Below are 27,461 nucleotides of genomic sequence, written 5' to 3' on the forward strand. Positions count from 1 at the left end.
GCCTGACCCCCTGGGGAAGCAGTCACATCCCAAACACCAGTCCCTGGCTCCCCTCTGCCCCCATTCCCCTGCCCAGCTCACCACCCATCTCAGCCGGAGGCTGGTCTCGCTGGCCGTGCGCGCGGTGACGCTCCCCGGGGCCATGTCTGGTGGGGCCTGCAGCGTCTGGATGACACGGGAGGGTTGGCTCAGTGGGCTAGGGCCCACCACATTCACCTGCCTCATCCGGAACCTGGAGCGGAGGAAAGATGCAGTGCGTGTTGTAACAGCTCAGTGAATGGTACTTCTCTATCCAGAACCAGAAAAAAAAGATGGAAAAGTACAAATTAGGTCTTTCTAAATATTCCACAAAGGTCGTTGTGTGCTGGTCCCCTTTGTATTCACTGCTGAATGCTTTATGGTAACTGCTTTCAGATCCTCTCAGGTATTAAAAAAAATGAAAACGAGATTAGCTGAAGGTCTATTAGAAATGTCAGTATTTGTGTGAGAAATTTATGTTAATTATAGCAAGCCTGATGAGCTTATGCTAGCAGTAAGTGATTTTCTCTTGCAATGCTTGTACAATACATTTAGAAAGGTATTAAAATATCAAACTTCAGATATTCTCATTCCCTGTCAATATAAAAAATACACCAGTGATAACATTTCCCCTCAATTACTGTTTGAAAGAAGCTGATTTATCCCCGTGCTGCTTTTTCAGCCTTCCTGCACAAGAAAGATTAAGTTAGTTAATATGGATATGCACCTTTAAAAAAATACCCTGTCTGCTTGAAACGATCTTTTCTGCAACAGAAATTCCTACTGGCTCACAAAAGATTTAGGGAAATCTTTTTGTTAGGAAGCACAAAATAATTAAGACGTGCTGTACATTTCAGATACTCTCACCCATCATAAGCAATGACAGGTATCCAGCGCTTGCACATGCATATACAACCTGTTCACACTAAACACAGCGGTTTGGCACCTAATGACTGAGCCTGGGAAAAGGGCGAGCTAGTCAATACAGCAGTGTTTATTTATCTGCTCTGATCTCCCTAGAAAATGCATTAAAGGAAACACATTGAACAAATACTGTCCTTACATTGGCACCATATATAGAAAAGAATCTGGTTGATAAAGATGTGGTCTGAGAATTAGCGCTTGTGACGTATTTCCTCAGTGGGCAATGACTAAAGTTGACCAGAGAACAACAAATCCATTTGGGAACAATTTTTGGGTTTAAAAAAATCATATAAAACTGCTCTACACTGAAAGAAAGTCAAAAAAGCTCATAGCTGTGCATGCATGAGGGAAAGAAACAGGCAAAATTCAAGGAGCTGATTTACGATGAAAAGAATCAGAGAAGCGGAAATGTGAAAGCTCCCAGCATAACTGGGATCACTCCAGAGTTCAATGGATACAAGAGCAAAATGACATGCAGCAGTAAAATACACCAAAAAGTTTAACAGTATAAAAACCCAACCACCCTAAATTCCTCATACACTTTCTTATTATTTTTTATCCCAAAGTCATTTCTCCGTCACCTGCTGGGTGTGCAAGTCTGGCTTATTTTGCATGGACATTGACTGTTGAATTTTGGTACGACTGCCCTTTACTATTCACCTTTGCCTTTTCAGCTTTAAGGATCCACTCTTACGAGAAGAAAATCTCAACCCGAAGATCATTTTCCTAAACCTCTGCACCAGAAATCTCTGCTCACACTCAAAAACTTTCAAAGACCTTTTAGTAAAATGTTTAGCTCTTGAGGATGAGGTTTAAAACCACTTCAGTGGAGAGTTTGTGAGAAATTGCATATTCTATGCTGCTGACAAAGGGAAGAAAATTATTGTACCAGCACTGAATTAGTTACAAATTATATGAGCTTTACTTGGTTGCACCTACTACTAGCTCACAACAGCATGTGGGCAAGCTAAAAGGCCCTTGAGCCAGCACGAAATGGGCAAATTTGCAGTAAGATGATGTAACACTTGCCACTATACCTCCTTTTAACCATAGCCTTTACCTTATTTCATGATATTTCATGAAATTATTTCATGAAAGTATTTTCCATTAGGATTAAGTACCTCAAATTCTCAAATCTTGTCTATATTAAAGCAACATATCACTTGAATTGAATTGATTTAGAAATCAATCTCGTTTAACTGAGGTGCACCCATAATGTAGATTCACTTCAATCAGTTTAAGCACTGCATATATCTATTAAGCTTACCTTGGTAAATTCTTACAAACAAAGGTTTCATCTAACTGATGTTATCAAATCAAGCTAAATCAATAAAATGATGTTTAAACTGATGTAAATATGTAATTACACGTTTGCACCAGTTTAACCACAATTGATTTGTCACTGACTGACGTTACACTAGTGTGTAACCCTTTAGATAAGGGAAGCCACAGGATATCAGTTATGCATAAAAGCATTATACTGTGCACTTAGATTTCCTTTCTAATATTATGAACTGTACTGTATGTAAATTGCAATTAACAGTATCAGGCGAGTAATTTTAAGTATAAACTGTGAGAACAGCAAAGCTTTTCCCTTTTGTCTAGAATATAAACCACAACCAGATGTTTCTGATTAGGAAAGCTGTTTCATGCTGTTATTTACTCTTTTTTTTTCATGCTGCAGCTAATCACCTGCTGTTCTTACCTGTAATGAGTATAAGGAGTAAGGTTTGGTACCTCCAGCACCTGAGCATCAGGTTCATTCTCAACCTCACGAAGGCTCACCCACTCTTCTTCATCACCCAGTACACCAACCTGTACATGGAAAGGTCAGAAGGAATACAAAGCAGAATATATATAGATAAATGATTATATATGTAACCTCTTTTAGAATGTGTGTCATCACAGCAGTGAAAGGACAAATGCTTCTAAATGCATATTATCTACTTACTAGTATATATGACAAGGAGCTAGCTATTTACAACCAAGTTAGCCAGGTTTCCTTGTACCTGTTGGGACTTCACCGGGATCCTCTGATAAGATCTATTCCAGAAAACCACTGTGAGAGTACTAATACCCTGTTCAATCTCACTGCCACAATAGAAAAGTATTGGGTAGTAATACAAGAAAACAAAAAATAGCCTTGCTAATAACCTGCAGGAATTGATGCATATTGAGCAAGTCTCAATGGAGGTAAAATGCCACAGAAATGAAGATCGAGAAAGAAGAACAAAGTCAAAGAACAAAAGTGTTTTAACCTTATCTGCTGGTCTGCACTTAGATCAGATTTTTCCATGTGCAAGCCTTTGTATTAATTAATCACAACATGTTGCCCAACACAGTCCCTTGGCTACAGCAGTGTTAAAAGGGGCAAAATGGCGATGAGACTTGAGAGCATTACTTTCCATACAGCTTTCTAGAGATAAAATTAAGTTGAATCAGGATTTAAAAGGAAGTCAATAAGGCATGATAGAAAGACCAGAGTCTGACCAGGGACCCTGGGCTATGGCAGCATCAATAGGCAGGGTTGTGCGCGTAAGAGCACACAGCAGTGCGGAGGAGACAGAAGAGAAGTGGTAGAAGCTGGGCTTCATTTTGGAGATTTCTTAAGTGCTGAAACACAAGGGATCCTCAACATGACTCCCCAAGAGAATTCCCTAGCACTATGTACATTTATGCTGGTGTTTCAACCCTACCACAAAGGGCAGTACCTGCACTGCAACTCCCTCTACCTGCCCTGGTATCCATAATCACAGGCTGAGGGATACCAGAGGGTACATAGACAGCTACTCCCTTTAGCATCTATTTACAGACTTATTATTATCCATGAAGATGCCTAATCCTTTTTTAACCTAGTGACACTATCTGCTCCCACAGGCTGCTGTGGCAACAAATCCAGAAGCTCACAACCCACTGTGTAAAGAGCTATTTCCTTTAATCTTTTTTAAACAGATCCCTTACAAGTTCAGTATACTAGTTACAGACATAGACACTGTCAAAGCACTCGACAGGCAACATAGCCCAAAGTATCTAACATACCCCCAGTACTTCAAATCAAAAATTAGGTTTCATTCACTCTTTTTCCCCCCCTTCAGGAGAAGCAGCCTGATTTATTTATAGATGTTTTAGTTCTTTGCTCACCCAGGACTTGATGTGCTACATATTTATGTTTGTGCATGAAGAAATGACACAAGGAAAATTAGGTCAAAGAAAAAAGTTCGGCATTGCACTGTGAAAAGAAGACTCTGTGATCTTTTAGCAAAGGACTGCTTTCATGGAGGGATGTGGCTGCACAGGTCTGGATGGGCCTTTTGGTCTTCTTTGTTATCAAGGACACTGCCATACGCCAAACATATAGAATAGACGTCAGTGAAGATCATGAGCCTTTCAAAATTCCCAGTCCCAACTGAGCTCCATCAGTTTTAGTAAATTTGAGACAGGTCTGCACAGTGAAACAGAACAGCCCTAAACCGAACCCAGAGAACAGAGAAATGATAAAGAGCATTTTTAAAAACACCCTATTCTGAACAAAGAAAGGAAGCGAGGGTTGATCTTAGTGAAGGAAACAGAAAACACTTCTTATTGAAGGAGTTTTTGATTAATACTTTAAAATGTCTGTAGTAAATGCTTATTTTTGCAAAACTCCTTGTTCTTAACAGCATCACCTTGAAGTGCTGCAGTAATTCTACAGCAATAATCCGTAGTGCTTTGGAGGCTGCAAATAATCTCCAGTAGTGAGGTAGCTGTCCTTTGCATTCTAAGAACAGTAAGAGCTTATTAAAGTATTTCTTGCACAGCAAAAATCAAAAAAAGAAATGAAAAAAACCCCCCAAATAACCAATCATAGGTTCCAATTGTCATGCAGCAGCAGGCAGGTCATCAATACCCATTATGGACCACATCGTTCAGACCCAGAGGCCCACAGGGCTGTGAACAATTGACATAGACTCAAGCTTGAGAGGTGTCCAAAGCCCCCTGCCTGTTTTGCAGCTAGACATTCACCAGCTGGCTGCAAAGGTGGAAAGATTAAGGTTCTTTTACTGATTAAAAAGCAGTAAAAGCTTCTATGTGTCCAGGACTATGGCAAGCCCCTTGAAAGCTATTCCGGGAAAGCGCTTTCTGGTTGTGAATGCTCTTCCTGGTAGGAATGATGGGTGCACCCTATGATGAAATGGCAGATGCCAACCTAGCCCATCACATTGGTTGTTCCCAAGCTCTGCTGGCCAATACCAGTACTGGGAGGTGGGAGACCCTGGGGCAAAGTGGTAGTACCAACAGTCCCCATTAACCGCTTTCAGATTCATTTTCTGCCAAACCATAGTGATGAAGAGGCAGCAAAACAATCAACCACAGGCATAGTTTTGTGATTCAGCAAAAGACCTTAAGAAAAATATGCTGGGAACTTGCTTCAGTTAGAATAATACCTTGTAATGTTCCCAGGATCTGGTGCCAGCATTTGGGAAACTAACTCAGCGGGTTAGATCTCATATTGAAATCAGCAGTGTATTTTAAGAGAGTGCTACCTGTGTGGGGAGGATTGAAGGGTGAATGTAGGGCAGCTTGGTGAACAGCCTGAGGACTTCTGCATGATCTCTGCCTTGTATAGCCAAGCAATTGTAGGTCAATGTTACTCAAAATCAGTTTCATTTATAGCAATAATCTGAGAAATGAGTCTTAGAAAAGAACCTTCAGTGATATACTTCTATATTTTTAACTTCCACAAGATCCATAGTAGATTCCAATTTCAGGCTCTTCAATCAAAAGAGAATTTCTGCTGCAACACTCTGATGTCAGATCAGAGGAAACGTATCAGTTTCAAGAATCCGAGTACAAAGGGATTCCCATGGGGCAAAAAGAACTATGGGCAGTGGCAGGGATAAAAGAGTCCTTTAAGGGGCAAGAGAGTCCACTATGAGCTGCTCTGCATAGAATAAAGTCAGAGGCTTCTTTCTCGGAACTGCTTTTTGGATAACATTGTACGCGAACTTCAGAAGAGGATCATGATTGTTGACAGATGCACATGTGTGAGTTGTTTTAGGAGGCAGATAAGAACACCAACTGCTTTTCTGTTACTGTTGGCATTAAAACTCCTTAAGAAATGCACTCTGCATCTTCACAGTTCTCTGTATGATAGGGCCACAATCCCCAGGAGGCCCCAGGATTGTCACAATGAAAACACCTATGTCCACTGGGACACTTCATATAACTCTCCATAATGATCAGTCATCACAAGTTAGCACACAGCCATTCCCATCTCTCAGCTGTTCCCAAGGCATTACATTCAATAAAAGGGCATATTCATTTATTATTACGGAAATGAGACACTATAAAACAACCCTGGGAGTGATGGCAGAACCCTTTACTTCTCCATGCATTAGCTTCTCTAAAAAGGAAAACATTACATATTTCATAAAGTGACTCACCATTTTCTCATGGAAAGCACTAGAGGAGCAAAGTTGCAGACGTTTGACTTAAAAGAAACCCAAAACAATTAAAATTTGGAATGAAAAATTCATTTGCTGTGGTATTTTGTATAAGACTGTAATGCCTCCAAAATTTGGACCAATTATGAAGTACCAACTGCAGGAAAGAAAACACAATGTTTCTGCACATTATAGAGGTACTCTCTGTTCTACTATAGTTCAAGATATGTCAGAGTTTTCATTTTAGAGGTCCATAACTCACAATTTGAAGTCACTTTGGGAGAAATCCGGTTCACGGGGTGTCAGTCTGGTGCCATTTTTTAACTTACAAAATCCTTAAATCGATTCAGCCATTTTTGATTTAAAGATTGGCAAAAGCATAAAATTGTCAGAGTTTCAGACACTTTATTTACCAGCTCCAAAGTAAAACAAGAGACATGAAGAGACATCACCTTGTACAATGGATGAAGCCTGTCTGGGTTACTGACTTAACCCACAAACCAAATCAATTCATGGTTAAAGTTACAATTGTCTTTCCCAACTCACAGCTTTACAAGCAAATACAGTGACAATACTTGAAAGGTTTTCTTTCTGCTTCTGCTCACCATGATATTCGTACAAAATCTCTCTAAAAACAGCAGAAAGGCTTTAAGGAAAACCACTTTATATTAGCGCATATACTCATGGCTTCATGACTTGCAATACCTCTTCCTAAGTGACCTTCAGCCATTCCACATGTCTTCTGCTGGTTGCACAGTAACATTAATCACCAGAAAAAACACACCAAATTCAGCAGAAGTTAGCCCAGCTTTTCTAATCAGCCACTGGAAAGGCCCAAGCTGTGGACAGAGCACCCACCAAGGGGCAGTCATGATGATGTTATTTATGCACTTCTGACAGAACCCCAGGAAAATTCCAACATGCGAAGAATAAGCTGAAACTGGATTGCAGCAGACAGAGACTACAAACATGAAACCACATGAACAGAAATCATGCTTGGCTGAAAATTGCCAGAAAAAATATCAGCAATATATAGTCTAACTGCATCTGAGAGTACAAGATGATTGGAAGGATTTACTGGAATTCTTTGGGGATGAACACATTACCCGTGAGTGTCAATGCCACAAGACAGTTGCTGCTGGTCCCTAGGAACAAGTCTCAGCAGAATCTTTATATTACATTACACCCTCTTCTCTTTAAATTATACTGTATGTAATGGAAAAATAATGTTAGAAATCTTCCTTAAATAGCATTGGTACATTTTTCTAGCCCTCTGGAAAGCCAGTTTCCTCCACTCCTCTGAGTCTAGATTGAAAGATGGAAAAAAAACAACAGCCCAGTGTTTAAGAAATCTCTTCAGAAGTACAAAATGCAGCTTCAATGGAAACACAGACACAGGATTTTTTAACACTTGATACTTCAGTATCTACGATCTTAAAGACCTGATTCTCCCCTCGTGCTCATTGACATAATTGAGAATTAGTTCCACAGTGGCTCCTGTGAATTTACACCCCAGCACAAAAAACAGAAGTCAAGGCCAGATGTGCAAAATTTCACGTCATCTGCAATTCCCAGCTGTGTTTTTCATACAAATTGTTCATGAAGTATCAGACTTCAGAAATGGCACTTAGCCAAAATGGAACACTTGAAACATTTTCTACACCTGCCCTTATCAAGGAAGTTTCATGCCACATAAAGGCATAAAGAAAAACATGTTGGTGGCAGGCTGTTTGGGTGTGTGAATATTAAATAGCTGAAGTTTGTCTGTAAGGACTTGGACATTCGGAATGAAGAGTGTATTCCCACTAGACATGGAAGAGAAGACACAGTAGATATGGAATGTCCAATGCAAAGCTATCACCTGGCCACAAAGTCAGAGGTCAACGTCAGAGATGAAGTACCAGGTATTTGTTGGTCATGCTTTATCTTGAACCCACCAAGAGCAGAAGTACAGCGCAGAGGGAACAGACCTATATGGAAGATCAATGTAGTTCTCTTTCCAGGAGAGATTGTGCTGCACAAGGTCTTAGTAAACTGCAACATACTCTTCCCCAAGCTATTAGCTATTTTCAGCTACTCTGCACCTTGTTGCAAGCTTTCAGAAAGGCTAATGGTCAAAAAATTTGTGAATGGATGGAGATGTAGTGCCTGTACCTGCTTGGATAGATTATTTACTCGCTCATTCAACTAATTAATTGCAAAGTAGAACATCTAGATTAGTGTTTTACAGTTAAGTGTGATCCTAACGCTTGGCAATTCCACCTGTTTTAAAATCACAGTATGCGAAACCGCACCTTAAGCGTCTTTTAATTTAATGCTAAGGCATGAGACACTTAACAGTGCTATTAAAAGCTGTACATGGGCCAGTGAATGAAAGATCCAGAAGGAAAAAAAATCCTCTCTATATTCTGTTTAGAAAACATTGTTGTAGCTTGGGTATAACTACTGCCCTTCAATCTCATGTGGTCTAAGGAACAGCTATGGTTGTCTATACTAAAATATAGGTGTGCATTCCAGCACAGATATTTAACTGCTTAGAACAAACTACATGAAAGGCGTAAGTGAACACAGGGTTGTGATTTGCAGCTGTTTCGTGAAAGCTTGTGTGCCTTTGAAAGGCAGGTGAGAAAACCTGTGAAGTCCAGAGGGCAGGTCCAAAGCAGCTTAGATCAATGTCATTTTTACCCTCATCTCTGCTCCCATTACCATGTTCTCATCCTCTCCCCTTGTAATGGTGCTCTTCTGATCACACACAGCCTGTGCATGGAGTTGAACTGTTTGAAACTCATTTGTTCTTGGCAGGATCAAATCTTGTAGCAGCTCTGAGTATGATCACACCAGAACTGGTGTGTGCAGAAGGCAGGAGTAAGAAAGTCATTGTAAGAGTAATGAGGATGAGGAGAGGAAATGGGAGCAGAACAACCAGAGTTCTGGTTTAGACTGGCTAAAGATGCTGTGAAATGCCACTTCAAGAGAGAAAGAGAGTTTGAGTGCTGACAGAAAGGGGCTATGAACAAGGGATTATATGCAGCTGTCATGCTGGGAACAAGATTTGCCATATCCTTAAGGAGTCACCAATTTACCTGCATATCTGAAAAGATTTTTGTTAATCATGTGAGCAAGATTATTCTTTTGTTTGCTTAATTAAATCCACTTGGAACAACATTTCTTGTTATGACGAAGCTAATGAGGTCTGGTGCAGAGAAACAGAGTAGCTGTGGTGAAAAGAACTGCCCAGGTTCCACAAAGATTTTGCTGTGCTCCTTCCCCAAATGGAGCAAATATTCCTGGATCTGGGATCTATCAGAAGCACTAACCCCTTGACTTTTCCAGCAACGCATGTGATGATGATGAGGGTTTGTGAACAAGATCCTCCCTTCCCTCCCTGCACACCAAAAATCCTTCAACCCCTATTCGTACCTGGGACTCTTCAAAAACATGCAGATGAACTTAATAGGAATTATTACTGCCGTTTGAAAGCATTCATTTCACTTCAGTGGTGTTCTGAAACTCACAGAATTAACAATTTATCCATCACAAAAATGCTTCTCAGAATGTGCCAAGCCACCATATTACAGGATTTCAGTGTTTGATTCTGTTATATGCAATGTGTATGTAAATGGTACAGAATGTACCAACTTGTTCACAACAATCTCATTACCAAGTAAAGTGATTGTATCAACATGTCGAAGTGGCGATGATGATTTAAGAAGTCCAACATTTGGTCTTAAAAACAGATTATATTATTTATAAAGATCTGTGGGTGGCAATGAAGAAGCAAAGCTCATCTGTCAGGAGAACAAATGAGGAATATATAACTCCTCCAAGGCATAATGACAGCAGAAAGAGGGATATTGTTTAAAGCTGATGAGGAAGAGAATTCACCCTATTCATATAGAAGCCTGGATAGAAAACCTTAGTATATTTCATTACAAGATAGAAAAATACACTCAGTCTCATGAATAATGGTATCTTTACTGTTCAATGCAATTCTTCCTATACCTCTGCCTGTCTGAGATAATAATTCCAGGTTTCCATCTGGTTTGAAAATCCACCCAACAGAACTTAAACACAGGTTTCAAATCCTTTTTTAAATAAATGGATGGACTGAAGTTCTGCTGTATGTGTTGCCTATGACGCATCTGATGTTGTTCTGAACTTAAAGCTGCTTTACAAAAATCCATAAGCTTATTTAAAGAATAAGCATTCTCACATAAATATATAAATACCAAATACTTTTCTTTTGTTCCTTTGAACAGAGGTTACAGCATTCATATGACCCTTTTGTCACTGGCTACCACACAGACATTTCTCAGCTAAGCCTCTTGAGCTCCCCTGCATTCCTACCTTTCCAGGACACCCTGAACTACCACCAGGACATTTACTGAAGAGCTCTGATCCAAAGTTAAATGAAACCTGTAACTCACACAGCAATTCACTATTTAGACCCTTTTCAACCCTTCTGAAACTTCATTAAGAGCTTTTTGTTAGGGACATACCTGGCCTTCGACTATCCACTTGGAGATGGAGGTTTTGCCATCATACCCTGGCCGGAACTGAAGCGTGGCAGAGCGAGGGCTGATGTTGGAAATCACCAGGTTGGATGGAGCACCTGGAAGTTCTGAAGAAAGAGACATGTAAATGAGTGTGGAAAAGCTCTTTGTCTTGGGCCCAGTAGCACAAGTCGACACTCAGTGTTTCAGCATATAAAATACCTTGGTAACAATTACAACAGAGCAAACAGTTGTGGGTTTTTTTCTTTTTGGTAGACTACTACATACAACATTGCTATTTCTACTGCTCTGAGCATGCACCACATAGATAAGGAGCCCATCTACAGCATTACTACTACTATTTTAGAGAAGTTGCCCAACTGACAAAGTGTGGTGGCTCAGGGAGGAAGGTACTTTCCAATTCCAGATCTGCCACTCACTCACCAGGTCATCTAATTCCACTGTGCTTTTGTTTCTCCAGAATCAAATGATAATAATTTTTACTTACTTCTTAGAGTACACACAACTTTGATGTATTAACAGCAGAATAAGACTCAAATTTTTGTGTAGTGTATGGGGAAGATTTTGTGATTCATATGTTGGCTTCTCATAGATGGGGTTTAGAGGGCATCTCTGATGCCTGAATAAAGTAGATTTTGTTGTTGTTGTTGTTTAATTTCTGTTCCAGATAAAAAAGGTGACCTTCTACAAGGAAGAACCTGCAGCCTCAATCAGATCTTTCCTTCCCATCAGTCAAGCTCACAGTAGCATTTACATTTTTAATATTATCTGAATTATCAACAAAAGCAAGCCTAGGAAAGAGATTAAATATAGATTGTTTAGAATAAATTCCCAATAGTACCTGCATTGGTAAGTAATGGAAATTACTTACCAATTATCAGTAATTATTCATAATTGCACTATGTGCAAATGAAACAGGTAAAATATAAGCAGCTTTTTGGCATATATTTCAAGTCTGCACAGATCCACAATATTTCTTGATTCTTATTTCAAGTTTGTGGGAACTACAATCAATAAACTAACCCTGACCAAGCAGGATAATGCTGTTATCTGGCTAACAACAGGGAGCATGGCATTGATCCAGTCTACAGCTTGTCACAATTACCTATGATTAGGGAGAAGAAAGGCAAACATACTTCAAGACATACAGAAAAGTTCAAAAATACTGGAAAAGGTAAAAACTGGATTAGCCTCAGTGATGTACAGTAACTGCTCCACTTTGGAAAATTCTACTTCTATAACCTATACATTAACTGAAACTGCTTGTTTGTGTGAATTGGCTTTTTCAGTTTCCTTTCTAGACTGGTTGAGGGAGAGTGTAGAATGTTAAAACAAAAATGCAAAAAGGCTAAATTTACAGGTGCCCAAATGGTATCTCAGTGCAGCATAGGTCAACCTCCTCCTAAATCCTTCTTTGGCCACAACTCCCTAATCTTGTAAATAAGATTTTAGTTTCTTTATACAACTGACCTCTCACAGGTGACATAAGTTATACAACATAGAAGTGGAAAAACCTTTCCCTTACACAAACTCTCTTCTTCTCCCAGAGCAACACTTTTTCAATTGATTCAAGTACATTCTTATGTAACTTGGTAAATGTCAAGAGATTTTGTATTGTATCCACTTTATTACTTTGTCCATTCCTTCTGCTACCCCTGTAACTTTTTTTGGATTTGTATTAGACAGCTTCAACTTCCTGGTAATTTCAAATTGCAACTTCATTCACGTTAACTTTTTCATCTGTTCTAAAAATGAAACTGCAATTAGTGTAAGGAATTCCAATGCTTTATAAATAAAACCATGTCTATTATTACTGAATCAAAGTAATTTGTGATCTTGGAACACAGAAACTTGAAGAATCATAGAATGGTCTGGGTTGGAAAGGACCCTAAGATCATCTTGTTCCAACCCCCCTGCCATGGGCAGGGACACCTCACACCATACCCCGTTGCCCAAGGTTCTGTCCAACCTGGCCTTGAACACTGCCAGGGATGGAACATTCACAACTTCCTTGGGCAGCCTGTTCCAGTGCCTTACCACTCTCATGATAAAGAGTTTCTTTCTTATATCCAACTTAAATCACTGTTTAAGTTCAAACCCATCACCCCTTGTCCTATCGCTAAAGTCCTGATGAATAGTCCCCTCTCTGGCATCCTTTTAGGCCCCCTTCAGATAGTGAAAGCTGCTCTGAGGTCTCCATGTGGCTTCTCTTCTCCAGGCTGAACAGCCCAATTTTAACTTGATTCATGCAGTTTCACCAACCTGGGGGCACACCAGAAGAGATGGTGGAAGACGTGACCCATCCGCTCCCTTTTGCAGTCACAGCTGCCACCTCAATGGTGTAGGTGGTGAGTGATGACAGCCCTGTGATCTTGTACTCCAGCGTGGTGTTAGGCAGTGTGCGGGCAAAACGAGACTCATTCCTGCCATACACCTCCCAGGAGATCTGGTACCCTGAAAAGCAATCACAAAGAATTCAGGGGGCCCCAGCAACGGTGGGCTCTAGTTTTCCTTCCGAAGCACAATTGCACAATAACCTAGACACTGGTAAATTCCTTCATCTGCAAGATTTGCTTGCGGTCCATGCTGGTATGACTTATTTTTTACTCTACTCCATTGTGGTCATCTTTTATAAGCAGAAAAAAAAGTTGAAGTAAACACTGGCTAAAATACCCAACTATTTTTTCTAATCTTCTTACTTCAAATACACAATTGATGTAGATACCCCATCTGGTATCATCTGCCCATCAGATTACAGATTGGGGAGGACATGGAGTCTCAACAGACTGTCTCTTTTTATGATGATAAAGTGCTTGCTATGAACTGGCTAGAAAACCTGGAGATAATCTCTCAGAAGGGTGGACTCTCATTCTGTGAAACTCTGTGAAACAAATAGGAAGAAACACTGGAAAATACAACATCTTCTCACCAGTTGGAATATCTAATTAAAAATCTATATGTGCTTAGTAGGGCTACTCTCCTTTTGGGCTGAAGTAACCTTTGCTGCTGTATATCTAGAAATACTTACAAATCTGACAATAACAATCAGGCAGGAACATTGTGGGAATCTTCTAGGAACTGAAAAACCGCTACTTCCCGCTGCTTGTTCCTCGCACAAATCCTTCAGCAGGGTGAATCATTATCCTTTTTTTCAAATCCAGAGTGTAGCCCATGTATTGTCCAAAACGGACTCACCCTGACCTCCGTATTATTCTTCTCTCATAACCAGGCTTTCCTTTTTGTCACTTTTATAACTATTTGCCTTCCAAGAACTTTTGAAACTTTCTACTGGCTGATTTGCTCAATTTTACCTCCAAATCTTCTTGTCCTCCTCCTGCCCAGCCCCAGTTTATTCTCATTTGAACCCATTTGAACCTCACTGTGCCAGTCTCCAGAAAGCCTGTCTGAAAAGTTTGTCTGATTGCAGCTTTCTTTGTGATTTGACTCAGGGGGGAAAAGCCACAACACAGCTCCTGAATGCCTGTGAAATGGAAGTGAGTGAAAAGGACTAACAGAAAGGAACCCCACTGAGTGAACCATGCACGAGGCAAGCTGGCTAGAGAAACCCCCTACTGGGTTCCTGTTCCCATCCTCTAAGGTGAGGAATTCGGCCCAGTTGGGGGGCTTGAAGGGTTTTTTTATCTTTAAAAATATCATGACAAGCTGATTAACATATACAAATTGCCATAGCAAAATACCTTAAGGCATTAATCAACAAGGAAACATCATCTCATGAACTCAAAGCATGGTGAGACAAATATTTCTGTGAGTTTAAGAGGTGTGAGCTATTATCCTTACTCTAAGCTAGCTGCCATCATTGACAAGGATTCATGTTAACCTAATTTTGCATGAAAAATGGGCTCGGAGTGCTCACATAGTCACTAATTATGTTTCAGGTAGAGGGCAGTGATACAGAGAGGTGATACTTCACCGCAACCGCTTGTCTGACTTTGCTCTAGCTAGGGGAAAAGGAAAAACTCCTGAATGCTCATTTGGAACCAGTTTTAAGTAAATATCTGAATGGGAATTAATTAAGTCAGTAATTTACCAGTATCTCAGAGATACTGGGGCATTCTGTTGCTCTCTGAAAAGGCTTGAGAATCATTTACCAGTGGTCAGAGTTTATGTAGCACAGGCAAATCTATAGTTCGTATGAAGTTTCTGACAATATTCAAGGACTTTACTACCTTTCTTAATAAAAAGCAAACAGAAAGGTGGGGGATGGCTGTCCACTCTGTTTGAGGCTCAATGAAGAGGCATGAAGGAGTTGCAAACAGAATGACCATCACCACCTTACACCCTTTCTTTCAGAACCTGAGGGTGCTGTTTGTTCCGGACAGGGCAATGTGGAAGAATGAGGAGTCTGAGGAAGGTGCAGCTGTGCCCCTCCCCACTTCCCAACGGAGGACACAAACCCAGCAGCTCTGTTCCCAGACAGCAGAACGTCCATGTGCAGCCACAGATGGAGCAGAAGCTGGGCAAGGGCCGTGCTGCAGCTCATCTGTCTGCCTAGGAGCTGCGGGTGACCTGGCTATGCCTGCTTTGAATTCTACACATGGGCTGGTAGAGGGAACTGAGGAGTACCACACCTCGGAATAAAACAAAACAGGTTGCTCAAAGCAATAAATAACAAGAAGATAAGCAGGGGATTTTCAGTGCTCTCTTTATCCATTTGTTGCTTATGAACAACAGAAAGTTTTGTCCACCATGCACTAGGCAATATTAAGTGATTGAGATGTCTTCTCTCCTGTCAAGATAAGCTTTGGATATACATCAAATGTTCGCAATGATTCTTTGAACATTTTGTTTTCTCCCTTGTGACCACAGGGATGAGACCCAGCTTTCCTGCCCATTAGGCACATAGTTTCCTATGTATTTATTTTCTGAGAAAATATTCACCAAGAAAAATATCCTGAGTTCATATGCAAATTGAAGACAACAAAAAGAGGCATCATTTACTGTTGGATATTTCAGTCCTGAATGTATAGTTAAATTCTAGTCATATAAAAAAAATGCAAACAGAAAATAGATACATACAGAGCAGACACAAAGCCAAATGTAACCATGCATAGCAAAACTAGAAAAAAAAAATGCTGAAGGGAAAGAACAACATCCACTGTACCCCCAAGAAGCACTTAAGCCACAATGACTGACAGATGGGCAGGACTTTAGGACATGTGGTTGGTAAAAATGTGCTCTCTGTCTTACACATGTGAGCACTGCCAGAAATGTGCACAGGGGAGCCCCCAGCCTCGGCTGAGAGTGTTTCCTCTGGCTTCAGTGTAAATGAGAACAGGAGAGGTGCCACAGAGCCTTCCCGTATGCTTTGGCACTCCACCCTCGCCACAAGATGCTGCCTAACAGAAACTAATGACCAGAGGAGTTTCAGAAATAATTTTCTGTTGAACTGGAGTAAATTCCCTACAAGAGAGCAACACATCCAATCACAAACTGTCCGTCTGCATCCAGATCCTCATAAATCAATGTTTACCGAGAGAATGAGGAAGATACTGAAATTTACAGCCAGAGTAATGGGCAATTTCCCAGCATGAGCAGCTGCCAGGCACCACCCTCTGTGCTTTCCTCCTCATGGCTCTGGTGCAAGGAATAAGAATGTCCAGTAAAGGTATCAATGAGCAGAAATGATGAATAATTGCTTCCCGGAGCAATTAGGTCTCCAAGCAGCCCTCTATAAACCTTTCAGGTACTCAGAGCATGAACAATATTGCTATTCCAACCCTAACTATTCTATGATTCTATTCTTTTCTTCTATCCCAAATGCAATTCGCCTCATTAAGGATATTTCTTTTTCCTTAAAAAACTTTGCTGGGCTTTTTTACAGCGGTGTTTCTTTATGAACTACAGAGCTTCTCCAGTTCATTCTTTCTGAAACAATCTGCCCCAAATATAACACAGTCCATTATTGTGTTCCACCAGGTTTCAACCCATACTGGGAGGCAGCAGCTGGTTTCTAGCAAAGCAATTCTGGAACACCAGCATAATGCTGCTAACTTGTGCTTAATAAGGATAAGTGTTACATCATCTTACTTAGAGAGCTAGGCTGGATTTAAGCACCTAAATTTAAGCACTCAGGCTTGAAGGCTTTGGCCGTCTTTACTGAATCAATACTGCTCTGCTTTCAGAAGTCATTAGTTTCTGTTCTCAAGCCACTTAAATCAATGCATATTTCAGGGAGGTTATCATGGTATATAGGCATAAGGTAATCTACAGAAAGCTCCACGTACACTATAGGCAGCACAGAAGACACATACAAATGGTGCATGTTACAGGTGCACAGAGAAAACACTGACAAGCGCAAGTCCTACCAAAATAATTAGACCTGTCAAAGTTAAAATGCTTCAGGAAATCAGACTGACAGAACATTTCAATGTTCAGGGGCCAGAAAGTCTGATATTTGTCTAACTGCTAAATCATATTTTGTTCTTATAAATTATTTTTTTTTTAAATGAAGCATTTCAATGTCAATGCTTCAAAAGCAAAATATTTTGATTCATGTGAAATTATCTTCTCCCTTTCGAACTATAATTTTAACTCCAGTAATTTGAAATTGGGAGCTTTTTTGTACTTCAAAACCTTGAAAGCCTTTGTTCAATGGAATGTCCATCCTGTGCAGCTCCAGGTTTCCCATGTGAAAACAGTATTGCCTCTGCTGGTAAGAACTAGGGTTTTTCTCAACTATTTTTAGCTTCCTTTATTAAAAATAATGAAGTTGCTGATGTTATATCTACACTTGCGTAGAGTAAATAGATAAAGAGTTTGTTAAGTGGCAAGCTCATCAAAGAGAAACAAGAGAGGTTTGAACCCTTGTGATGGTGTATACAAAATTAAGTAATGACATGCAAATTCTGTCACGCAGTCCACAGCCAGACCACTCGATCACAGATGAAGGATTCTGCTGATTTCAGGCTTGATCTTGATTGCAAATCTTAGCAATGCCAATCCAGATTTTGCAGCTGTAAACTCCATGTAGGAACCTTCCACCCATGGGGCAAACACCAAACACTATCTCACAAAGTTTCAGAAATGCAGTAACACAGGTGGAGGTCATGGAAGATTTAACAAGACCAGAAACTCCATGGGGAGCTGATTTCTAATACAGAACTGCCTTTTCAGTGACCACAATCATGAGGTAAAAGTAATTGGACCCGTACTTTCTATAATGTGTCCTAACTGACATTTCAATTACTAAAAAGAGGGAGCAGGAAACCAGTGCTTGCAGTAGCCAGTTCTCCCTAAATGCTCTATTACACAAACATTTTTTCACTGTAATGGCACATTCCACCATACACACACTTAAACAAACAGTCAGGAGATAGCAGCTGATACTTGCCTGTAATGATGCCATTTTTCTCTACTGGTTCTTGCCAGCTGACCTTGAGAGATGTGTCCAGAATCTCAGTAAAACTCAGGTGTCCCACTGCTCCTGGCTCTGGCAATCAGAAAAGGAAATCTGTTAACAGGAGAACCCCACTTACTTTTGATCTGATTCATGTGGCAAGGTTAGGGCTGAAGAAGTAAAACACTGAGCCAGGGCCAAGGGAAGCCTTCTGGAAACATCTGTGAAAGCAGTAGGGAAGATGGGAGAACACAAGGTGTTAAGAAGCATTCTGGCTATCATCACATAAATTATTTTATCCAGTCTTCACCCTAACTGTGCTGAGAACTAAATAGAGTGGCAGCAGGAGACCTGCACACAACTTGTTCTCTGTCTGTCTTCTTGATCTAACCTAATAAGAACAATCAAGCTGGCAATCCTGGAAGTGCTTGTGTTTGCTGTTTTCCCTCAACGATGGCATGCAGCATTTACCTGTGCCTCTGTGGTAGCTTATCTAGCCTTAGGTCTATAGCATCATTACCAGCACCCCCCTCACCTGGAAAGAGCCTTTTGCCTCTGCAAGGTCAAAGCTATGACAAAGTCACCGAGCCCCTGCTTGGCTAGGTTCTCTCAAAACAACTCTAAAAAGTCCAACATAATGGCAACTGTCTTTTGGAAAATGAACACAAGCGTGTGAAACTTTTAAAGGATTTTTATGATGTAGCTCAAGAGCTCTTAAAAATTTCAAGCTCCCCAGTGTGCAATGAAAGAGTATAAAATGGAATGACTGTCAAGAATATGCCATCCTCCCTCAATTTTGATCTTCAAGGAAGACATCCTGACTGATTTTTGATCCAACTGCTGTTCTCTCTTCAATCGATGTACTGGAAAAAGGAGTTTTTGTTCACTTTATATTCACTGTGCTTCTGTCATTGGATCCCTGCCCGAGTATCCTCCAGCTCCTCTGACATCAGTTGGCAATTTCTCGTCTGCAATTTCATATTTTGTTTCCTCTTCAATTTAGTCCAGTTTCTCATTCCCCTTCAGCTATGATAAAAAAACCCGAAGCCTGCCAGTAGGTCAGCTAGAACCACATTTGCAATTCTGCAATCCTAGTGAGGAAAATTTCCAAATCCATTCTGCAGTATCTAGTAGTCTAAGCATTACAGAAAGAAGTGCTGATCTGGTAGTGATCTCAGGAATACCCAACAAGAGCACAGCAATTATGTGCTATTCAAGACTATGGATCTGCAGACATGCAAGCCTCAAACTCACAAAGCTTTACTCCAATTAGCTCCTGCAGTTGCAGTCCAACTTTCATGTCATAATGAAAACCAGGTGCAGGTTACTCCAAGCCAGGACACAATGCTTCTGACTGGATGTCAGATTTTATTTGACCTACAGTTCATCAGCAAACAGATCTGTTGGCACTGTTTTTCTCCTAAAGGATTGGCTAACTTTGCTACGCAGACAGGACATTATCACCTGAGAACACAAATGACAGTCCTTTCAAATCTTTTTTCCCCACCACATAAATCCTGAAGCAACTTAGATTTAACAAGTTCTCTGCAAAGATGCATTATACCATCCTGCACTTAACTTCTCTGTCACCAAGCAAACTGAGGAAAGCAATTGTGAAGGATTAAAAAGGAAAAAAGAAAACTGCTCATCTTTACTGCTGAGGCTCCTTGCAGCACACAACTGCATGTATCAAGAAACGTTTTAAATGCCTTACAAAATACAAGTCTAGCTTTCTCTTGATTTCTGTTTCATGATGAAATTTTCTTGTGTTTAAAATGGCACTTGATCCCAACATCTCTCTGAGATACTCTCAGGGTCTTGGCTGTGCTCCTTTTCCCACTTTCTGCAGAGTCTTTCAGGCTCATTTCTGCAGCATTGCCTTCAGTAGAAACATTAATAGACTCTTTCCTCTTCCCAGCTGATTGATTTTCACAAAATCTTAGGAGCTCGTATCTTTGGTTTCTCACTCTTCTGCACTCAATGAAATTAGCCACAGGTTTCAAATGTTTGAGGGAGAAACACAGATGAACCCAAGACAGAGAGTCAAATATATTTACAAACCCTCACAGACAAAAGCTTCATTTCCTTAGGAAAACAGGCAAAAAAGTTAATACTACACACAAGAATGCAATGCATGTTTCTCACAGAATCATACCATTTCTCCATCCTTTCGCTTTAAGCACAGATAAACAAGTATGAGTTCATATTCATGGTTCACATGGATTTCTGGTAGGTAAATTGCTATCTCTGTGATCTTCTGACAAGCAAAGGCTTAAGCCTACAATCTGCTCTTGGGGCACAGGTCTGGCATATGGAGAAGACCAACCACAAAATGAAAATCCATGGGGAATTATTTGATTTTCTTCATGTTCTTTCAAGAATATCTCATGAAAAACTGGATTAGTACTTTGAGCCTTACTTCTATGAATGTAATGACAATCTAGAGTTTTCTTTACAGGAACACTGACTAACCTTAAAGATGCCTATTAGGGCAAAGTAGGATTTCTAAACCCAATACTTTAACAGATTTATTGGACTTTTTTTTTTATTCTGATTTGGATCTGTAAATGTGCAGCAGTGTTTCCATGACAGGAAGATACAGAAGCACTGGCCAGAGCCAAGATCACTGTGGGGACAAGGTTACCTATGAGGGCCACTGCAATTTAGTTGTTATCTGCATCAGATGCACACTAAACTTGTTAGTTGCAAATGTGTCTTGAGCAAACACTTCCAAGGGGCCACACAGACCAAAACATTTTCTGATGCAAGGAATAATTTATATGCTGAACTATCCAGCTCATTTTATTTCATTCTGACTCCAGTTTTGCAGAATGAAAGGTACTGCTTTGTTACAATTCTGGTTCATTTATACAAACAATTGCAATACAATATAAATACAGACATTTTCAATATATTGAATAACAGAAGAAAACAACTGAAAATTAATTGTAAACCTGTGGCTGTCCCACCCCTGGAAGTGTTAAGACCAGTCTGGATAGACCTTTGAGCAGCCTGGTCTAGTAGAAGGTGTCCCTGCCTGTGGCAGGGGGTTGGAACTAGACAGATGGTCTTTAAGGTCCTTTCCAACCCAAACCATTTTATGAACCACTGACCTCCGCAGGAAGTTCCAGTGCTCAGTTCCAAAGATCAATTCACATTTATTTGGGTGCCTGAACATGGATTTAAGAGCATAAGGGTTCACAGACATAAACGACATGTTCTGTATTAGCTGAAACAGACTATGAAGCTTTCAGCTTCTAGCTAATGTAAAAAATTCATCCAGATTTAATCCATAATGAAAAAACATCAAATATCATTAATTTGCCACAGGCTAAAAAACATAACTGGAGAACTGGTTGAGGTCATTATGCAAAGTAAGTTGACGAGAGACTGCAAACTGATTGTGAACCTGAGGTCAAATTTTAAGCACCCAGATTTGAATATTTTGGCTTTTATATCCAAGCAAACAAAATCTGAGCACTGAGATTCTCCACGAGTGCTGAGTACTCACTGTCTTCAAGGGTACGCAGGAGCTGGGGTGTGCTGCGTGGTCCATCGCCAGGGGTGGTGAAACACAGAACTGATGTATAGTAAGTAGTATATTTCTTCAGGTTGGTGATGCAGCCACTATGAACACCATGAAAATCCGGAGCAATGGTGACTATAGTCACAATCTCTGGAGCATCCACTGGCCATGCTAGAAGCTAGAAAATTTAAACATGGGTGAGCTCTCATCAGAAGTTGTGTCTATTTGGAATGAAAGCATGCTTGGCTGCCAAACCCATCTTAATCTCATTGTGAAAAACCAAGCAATGCAGTTAAACTACTGTCAGCTCTGATGCTGAACAGATGGATATAACACTGTTACTATGAGAACTGGAGGGATGTGTGTAATACTAGTGATGGGGGACATATCGATACCATGGAGGTATTGCAATCCTCAATTTCTGCTACTGATCAATGCCAAAGTTATAGCAAATTATTATTTGTATGACATGAGTCTTTTTGGCTTTCTCTGGGCTGCTCTGACCAGCATGGACAGGCTCTGCTGCTGAAAGGAAGCTGAAGCAAGCAAAATACTTTCAGTGCTACTCTGAGATGAATGCTTTATCTTTTTTTGGGATTCCTTTAAGATCCCACTAGTTAGAGAAGTTGGAGGGATGAGGGGGACACACATCCTCCTTCCCCTCCCCCAGTACCCCCCCAGCATCCCATTGACCAGCCTTGCCTAACAGGCTAAGAGTATTCCAGTGCTGGGTGGTTTGGAGATATCTACACTGTGAATGATTCAAGTGGTTCTGGAACTACAGAAAGAATAGAAAATGGTTGTAAAGATGATTACTACAATTTCCAACACCTGGGTCCCAAAAGTTCAACTCCTGAAGACATTTTCATGCATTTAAAATAACATGCTTGTCAGATGTGCTCAGTTCTTCAAGGTTTCATTCATCTCCATTGATCTTCTGGGTGATGGATATGTTTTAGAGTGGAGTACCTTATACGTAGGTACCTAAATGAGGGCTTAAAAAATTCATTTTTGACAAATTACTTTGAAATTTTAAAACAATTTTTGAAATTGCCTCAACAGCTTCAGGGTCTAAAGCTTGAAAGTGCTGATGAAATTTTTATTTGGTCCAAAAATCCTTATGGTGTGGTCTGTTAAAATTCTAGGCCTTATTCAATGGCTGTGTAAATCGTGCTACTTGCATTGATTTCAAGCTCATAAACGTGAATAGATGCCTGAAATTAATGAGCCAGAGTTGACAGTTTTGCCAATGTCTATAGTTTCCCATAACGAGAAAGCAGTGAGAGGACTGTAAGGAGGAATTTTCTTAGGGATATTTCATATTTGCAAAGGTGCACTTTACAACTTCTTGAAATGCAAATAAATTGCAAAAGAAAGATAGAAATAGAGAATGGTTGATGGGATAGTAAGTTTTATTTTCTTTTCTAAATCACCTTTGTGGATTACAGTTGGCATTTAGAACTCTGGGGATCTGAACTGCTCTTTTTTGAGTACATTTCATTGCACATTTTTTGGGAAACACGTGCAGGAAATACAGGTGAACAATTCTGCCAGTTAAAGGAAAAAATGGGTTTAATCCTTAAGAAAAGCGAAGGCCCAGATGTGACTACTACTAGTGATTTATAAACCATTCAAAAAACTATGCTACAGGAGTAACTGACAGTCTTCATACTGCAGTTCACAATCCCTGTGAGAAACAGGAATGATAAAGCTGCTGCAATTTACTGCAAGGAAATCCAAGGAAAGAAAATTTTGATCATTACAAACGTTTTCATTGACCACTGACAAATAAAAGTCATGATTTTAGTTATACCATTGCTAAAGAAACAGAAACATAAATTAGAGGCAGCTCTGCAATGAGACTAGGGATCTTTAGACCGAAACCCTATTTGAATTAAACAAAGAATCAAAATCTGAAATATGACTTTTTCAAATCTGAGTGGTTCACCATGCTTGGACTTGCACCAGAAAATTATAGTGCATTGCAGTCCACTAAGCCCCAAAACTGCTGTTATTCTCCAGAGTCTGAACAGGAGCCAAATACTACTTCTGTGTTGAGGTTTCAGGATACGCTACTGCAGCCCTGTCAGTCACCTAGTCTTGAAAGCTGATTCTGTCTCTGGGAAAAACAGACATACACATGATCTTAAAGGTCGTTTCCAACGTATTTGATACTATGATTCTATACATGTACACAGTACTTCAGCAGTGGAATCTGAAACCATTTAATGAGAAATAAAGAGATCTGGGCAAAAATACTAAAGCTCCTATGCATGCCTCTGTCTCAGTTTCTCCATCACTTTGAGACATGCTCAGAGAAGGATCAAGTCTTCTGAAACTTCTTAAATCCACCTACAATCCCCCAGTTCACAGCTTGTCTTATGAACATTCTTCTCAGCCCACTCAACATTCCTGCACCTAACACCTAAGTCAGTTTTCCTCCTCCCTGCTCCTAAACCATACCTGTCCTTCCTTTCCCTGCTCTGTGATTCCTAAAAGATTCCTCTTTGTTCTTTCCATGAATGTTTTTAAACTATTCATTTATTATGCCCCTACTGCTGAAAAGGAGTTTCTATTAAACAGTCCTTCCTGAGAGACAGAAATAAACCACTCCAGTTACCTTCTCAGCATACACTCCACTGGTCAAAGTACCAACAAGAGCTCTGTTAAGCACTCTCTGCTCTGCGTACAGTAATAGATACTGCCAGTTGCCACATCAACAGGGACTTGTCATGCTAACTCCATGTCATCAAGCATGATTAATAAATTTTACATTCTTATATCTCCCAAATTATCACAGTGGAAAAGTTAAGACAAATATTTAGTGTGATGTCTTGGTTTCTAATGAAACTAATGGGAATTTTGCATTAGAGTAAATAGAAATGTCAAGGCTGATTTTTCAGTGGCACGACAATATATATCTGACTTTCCAACCCGTTTGACATTGAACAGTGTTTTGGCTTTGGAAACTCTCCAGATAAATGACAAAGATATTAGGACCTTAGGGATATGACATATTCCCTTTTCAGAACTTACACAAACTGCAAATGTTAGGAGCAACAACTGCTCCCTTCTGACTTCATTTTACTTGTGTAAGATGCCCCTGAGGATATACAGTCACTTTGGAGTTTCAGAGATTATTAGATTCAACTTCTAATTGTTACACACAAGGACTATTAAGGCAAGTGCTATTTGAAGTTACAGAAGTCTTGTTTCTATTTACCTTGTATCCTTGGTTAATACCATTGATGAACTGTTGGGGTGGAGGGGTCCAGAGGAACTGGATGGTTGTCGAGTTCACAGCTTCGACTTGCACATTCTGTGGTGGAGCTGTAGGCACTGAGATAGCAGAGAGGGAAAGAAAATAAAACAGTGTGGAGGAGGGATGAAGGGACAAAAAAGAAAGATGAACACAGAACCCACTGACTGTCACTTGTGAGTCACAAAGTAATAACAACCTTAAGAGAAGAATGCACTTCCTGTGCAAGAGTAGCCAGCAGTGACTTGGAAAGAAGAGCAACTGGGTTAATTTGTCATTCCGTATTGGAGATTCTTTCAAGGAGAGGGGATGAAATAATTTCTGCAGTTTATTATTCCACAGCTGAGTTTCTCATAGAGACTTGAGACAGAAGCTAGCTAATGATAGGTAAACACATCTCTTTCAATTATCCATGACTGCACAGAGAATGAACAGCTTCAAAAAGAGATTTCTTGAGTCTTAATACCACTCAATTCCCCAGATCAGACAAGGAAACATGGAGTCTGCACAATTACAGTTCTAATTGAGAATTATAATCTGGCAACAGCATCTGTTTGTTATTTACTGCTGCTTGAAGAATTAGGACCAGTCATATCACACACAATAACATTTTTTCTTGGGAATTGGAGATGTTCTCATTTTATCTTGATACGATATTCATTCATGTATATTGAATTGATTATATATATTCTGAGCCAATACATCCTCTAATCTACTAAAAGTTGCATAAACATTTAAAGGCAAGTATTTAATTAGACAGATGTTTTCTCAATACAAAAAAAAAAAAAAAGCCTAAAATATAAAGGCATTCTGCCTTCAAATGAAAAATAACACCTAAATATTTTGCCATTTAATGTGATGTCTTTTTAAATGCCTTCTAGGCAATTTCTTCAACTTATTGCTTTAGGATGTCATTTCTATAGTTCTCAGAGGAAAGAATGCTAATAGACAGGTCTATTTTTAAGAAATTACCAAGCTTATAGTAAGTTTAAGAAGAAAACCGCTATTTGAGTATAAAAAAATGGACTAATATGCTTTGAATCCTATAAAATAAGTTTAATAATGCTTCCAAAAAATTACTATTGACAGCCACGTGCATTTGTATTCTACAAAAAGAGGAACTATCCACAAGTGGTTTTGAAGTTTGAAAAGCTTTGTTCCTTCTGCTTCCATGGGAAAACTTGTACCAAAACCCAATGACCTATGCTTCTAAAAAGTATCCACAATTCCCACTGAGAATAGTGGTTTGCTCCATACTTTTCAAAAACAGGTCACAAACTTTTAAAGCTTCAAAGTACTTTTGGAAGATGAGTCTTTGTATGGAGAAAAAATTAAGTTCAAACATGTAAAGATGCCCCTTTTTTCACCAAAAGCTGTTTGTTTGAAAGACACATAAAGGGGCACTATTCTTAACTGGTGTACAAGCTACAGTAAGGCTGAAGCCAGCAGAGCTAGGGCAGGGTACACTTATCAAAGACATCAACAACCTAGAAATCTCAACACAGAAAAATGGAGAAACCCTTAAAGATGTCAAGTTAGAAATGACAAGAACATCCACTTTCATACCCTCTGTCACTAAACCCCCCTGATGACTAAACCATGGCTTTAAAATTTAGCTCTGCCTATATTTTTAACCTCAGAAACCACATATTATTCAGAATTTTCTGGCCCTAATTTAAAACCTGATGTCACAATTTATGAACTGTGCATAATTATTGAGTTCTAATAGCAGAATTTATCTGATAATACTCTAATTTTTCATTAGAATCTGGGGCCTACTTCCTGCCATGTATCATAATTCTCTGTATGCTTTGTGAAGGTTATAATATCATCTTAATGACCTGTAGACATCATAAAGTTTTGTACTTAAAGAGATTCACCAAATCATCCTTATACACAGTCATAAATATTAAAGTCATGACAAGCTGCTTTGGCTACAGTCCCCTACTAAAAGTATTTTTGTCTTCTTCATGTCCTTTGATGAAACTGTTTATTATGAGAGCCACAATACATGTTTCCATTTGGTTTTGTGTGCAGAGCTTCACATAACTAATGGTTAAAATGGTTAATGTGAATAAGATCTTTTCCAATCATCAAAATTCTTTCTTTCCTGCATATTCACATAGTCAGATAATGTTAATGGCCAGAGATTTGGTTTTGTGGAAGAAAAAAGCCCTCAAGTTAATTTTTTATCAGAAAGTCACCTCTATTTGTATTTGTTAGCTTGATTTTGTAACACAATTATTGTACAGAAAATCTATACATGAGCCATGTGCTGCTCAGTGCCAGGCACTCTTGAAGAAATGCAGAATTTCAGCAGTGGTAGTAAGTCTATTTTTCTCAGAGCACAAGAAACACACACAAGGAGACCTGAGAGATGGCAGTACAACCATTCCCAGTGCCTTTAGTTTCCTTAAAGACACATTAGCATGCACATTCC

General features: G+C 39.7%; 1 protein-coding gene across 1 annotated transcript in view; it reads right to left on the reverse strand.

Annotated features, from left to right (window-relative positions):
• Positions 1–27,461, reverse strand: part of SDK1 (sidekick cell adhesion molecule 1) — a gene marked incomplete at its 5' end in the record, with an annotated part of 138,888 nt that overhangs the window by 79,164 nt on the left and 32,263 nt on the right. Inside the window, 7 exons of the mRNA XM_010018940.1 lie at positions 82–232; positions 2,648–2,757; positions 10,865–10,986; positions 13,142–13,333; positions 18,231–18,329; positions 21,748–21,940; positions 24,986–25,101. Coding sequence (XP_010017242.1) covers positions 82–232; positions 2,648–2,757; positions 10,865–10,986; positions 13,142–13,333; positions 18,231–18,329; positions 21,748–21,940; positions 24,986–25,101 — 983 coding nt within the window. The remainder of the gene's footprint in view (positions 1–81; positions 233–2,647; positions 2,758–10,864; positions 10,987–13,141; positions 13,334–18,230; positions 18,330–21,747; positions 21,941–24,985; positions 25,102–27,461) is intronic.

Source organism: Nestor notabilis, unplaced genomic scaffold (genome assembly GCF_000696875.1).
Source record: "Nestor notabilis isolate BGI_N333 unplaced genomic scaffold, ASM69687v1 scaffold3057, whole genome shotgun sequence".
Taxonomy (NCBI): Eukaryota; Metazoa; Chordata; class Aves; order Psittaciformes; family Psittacidae; genus Nestor; species Nestor notabilis.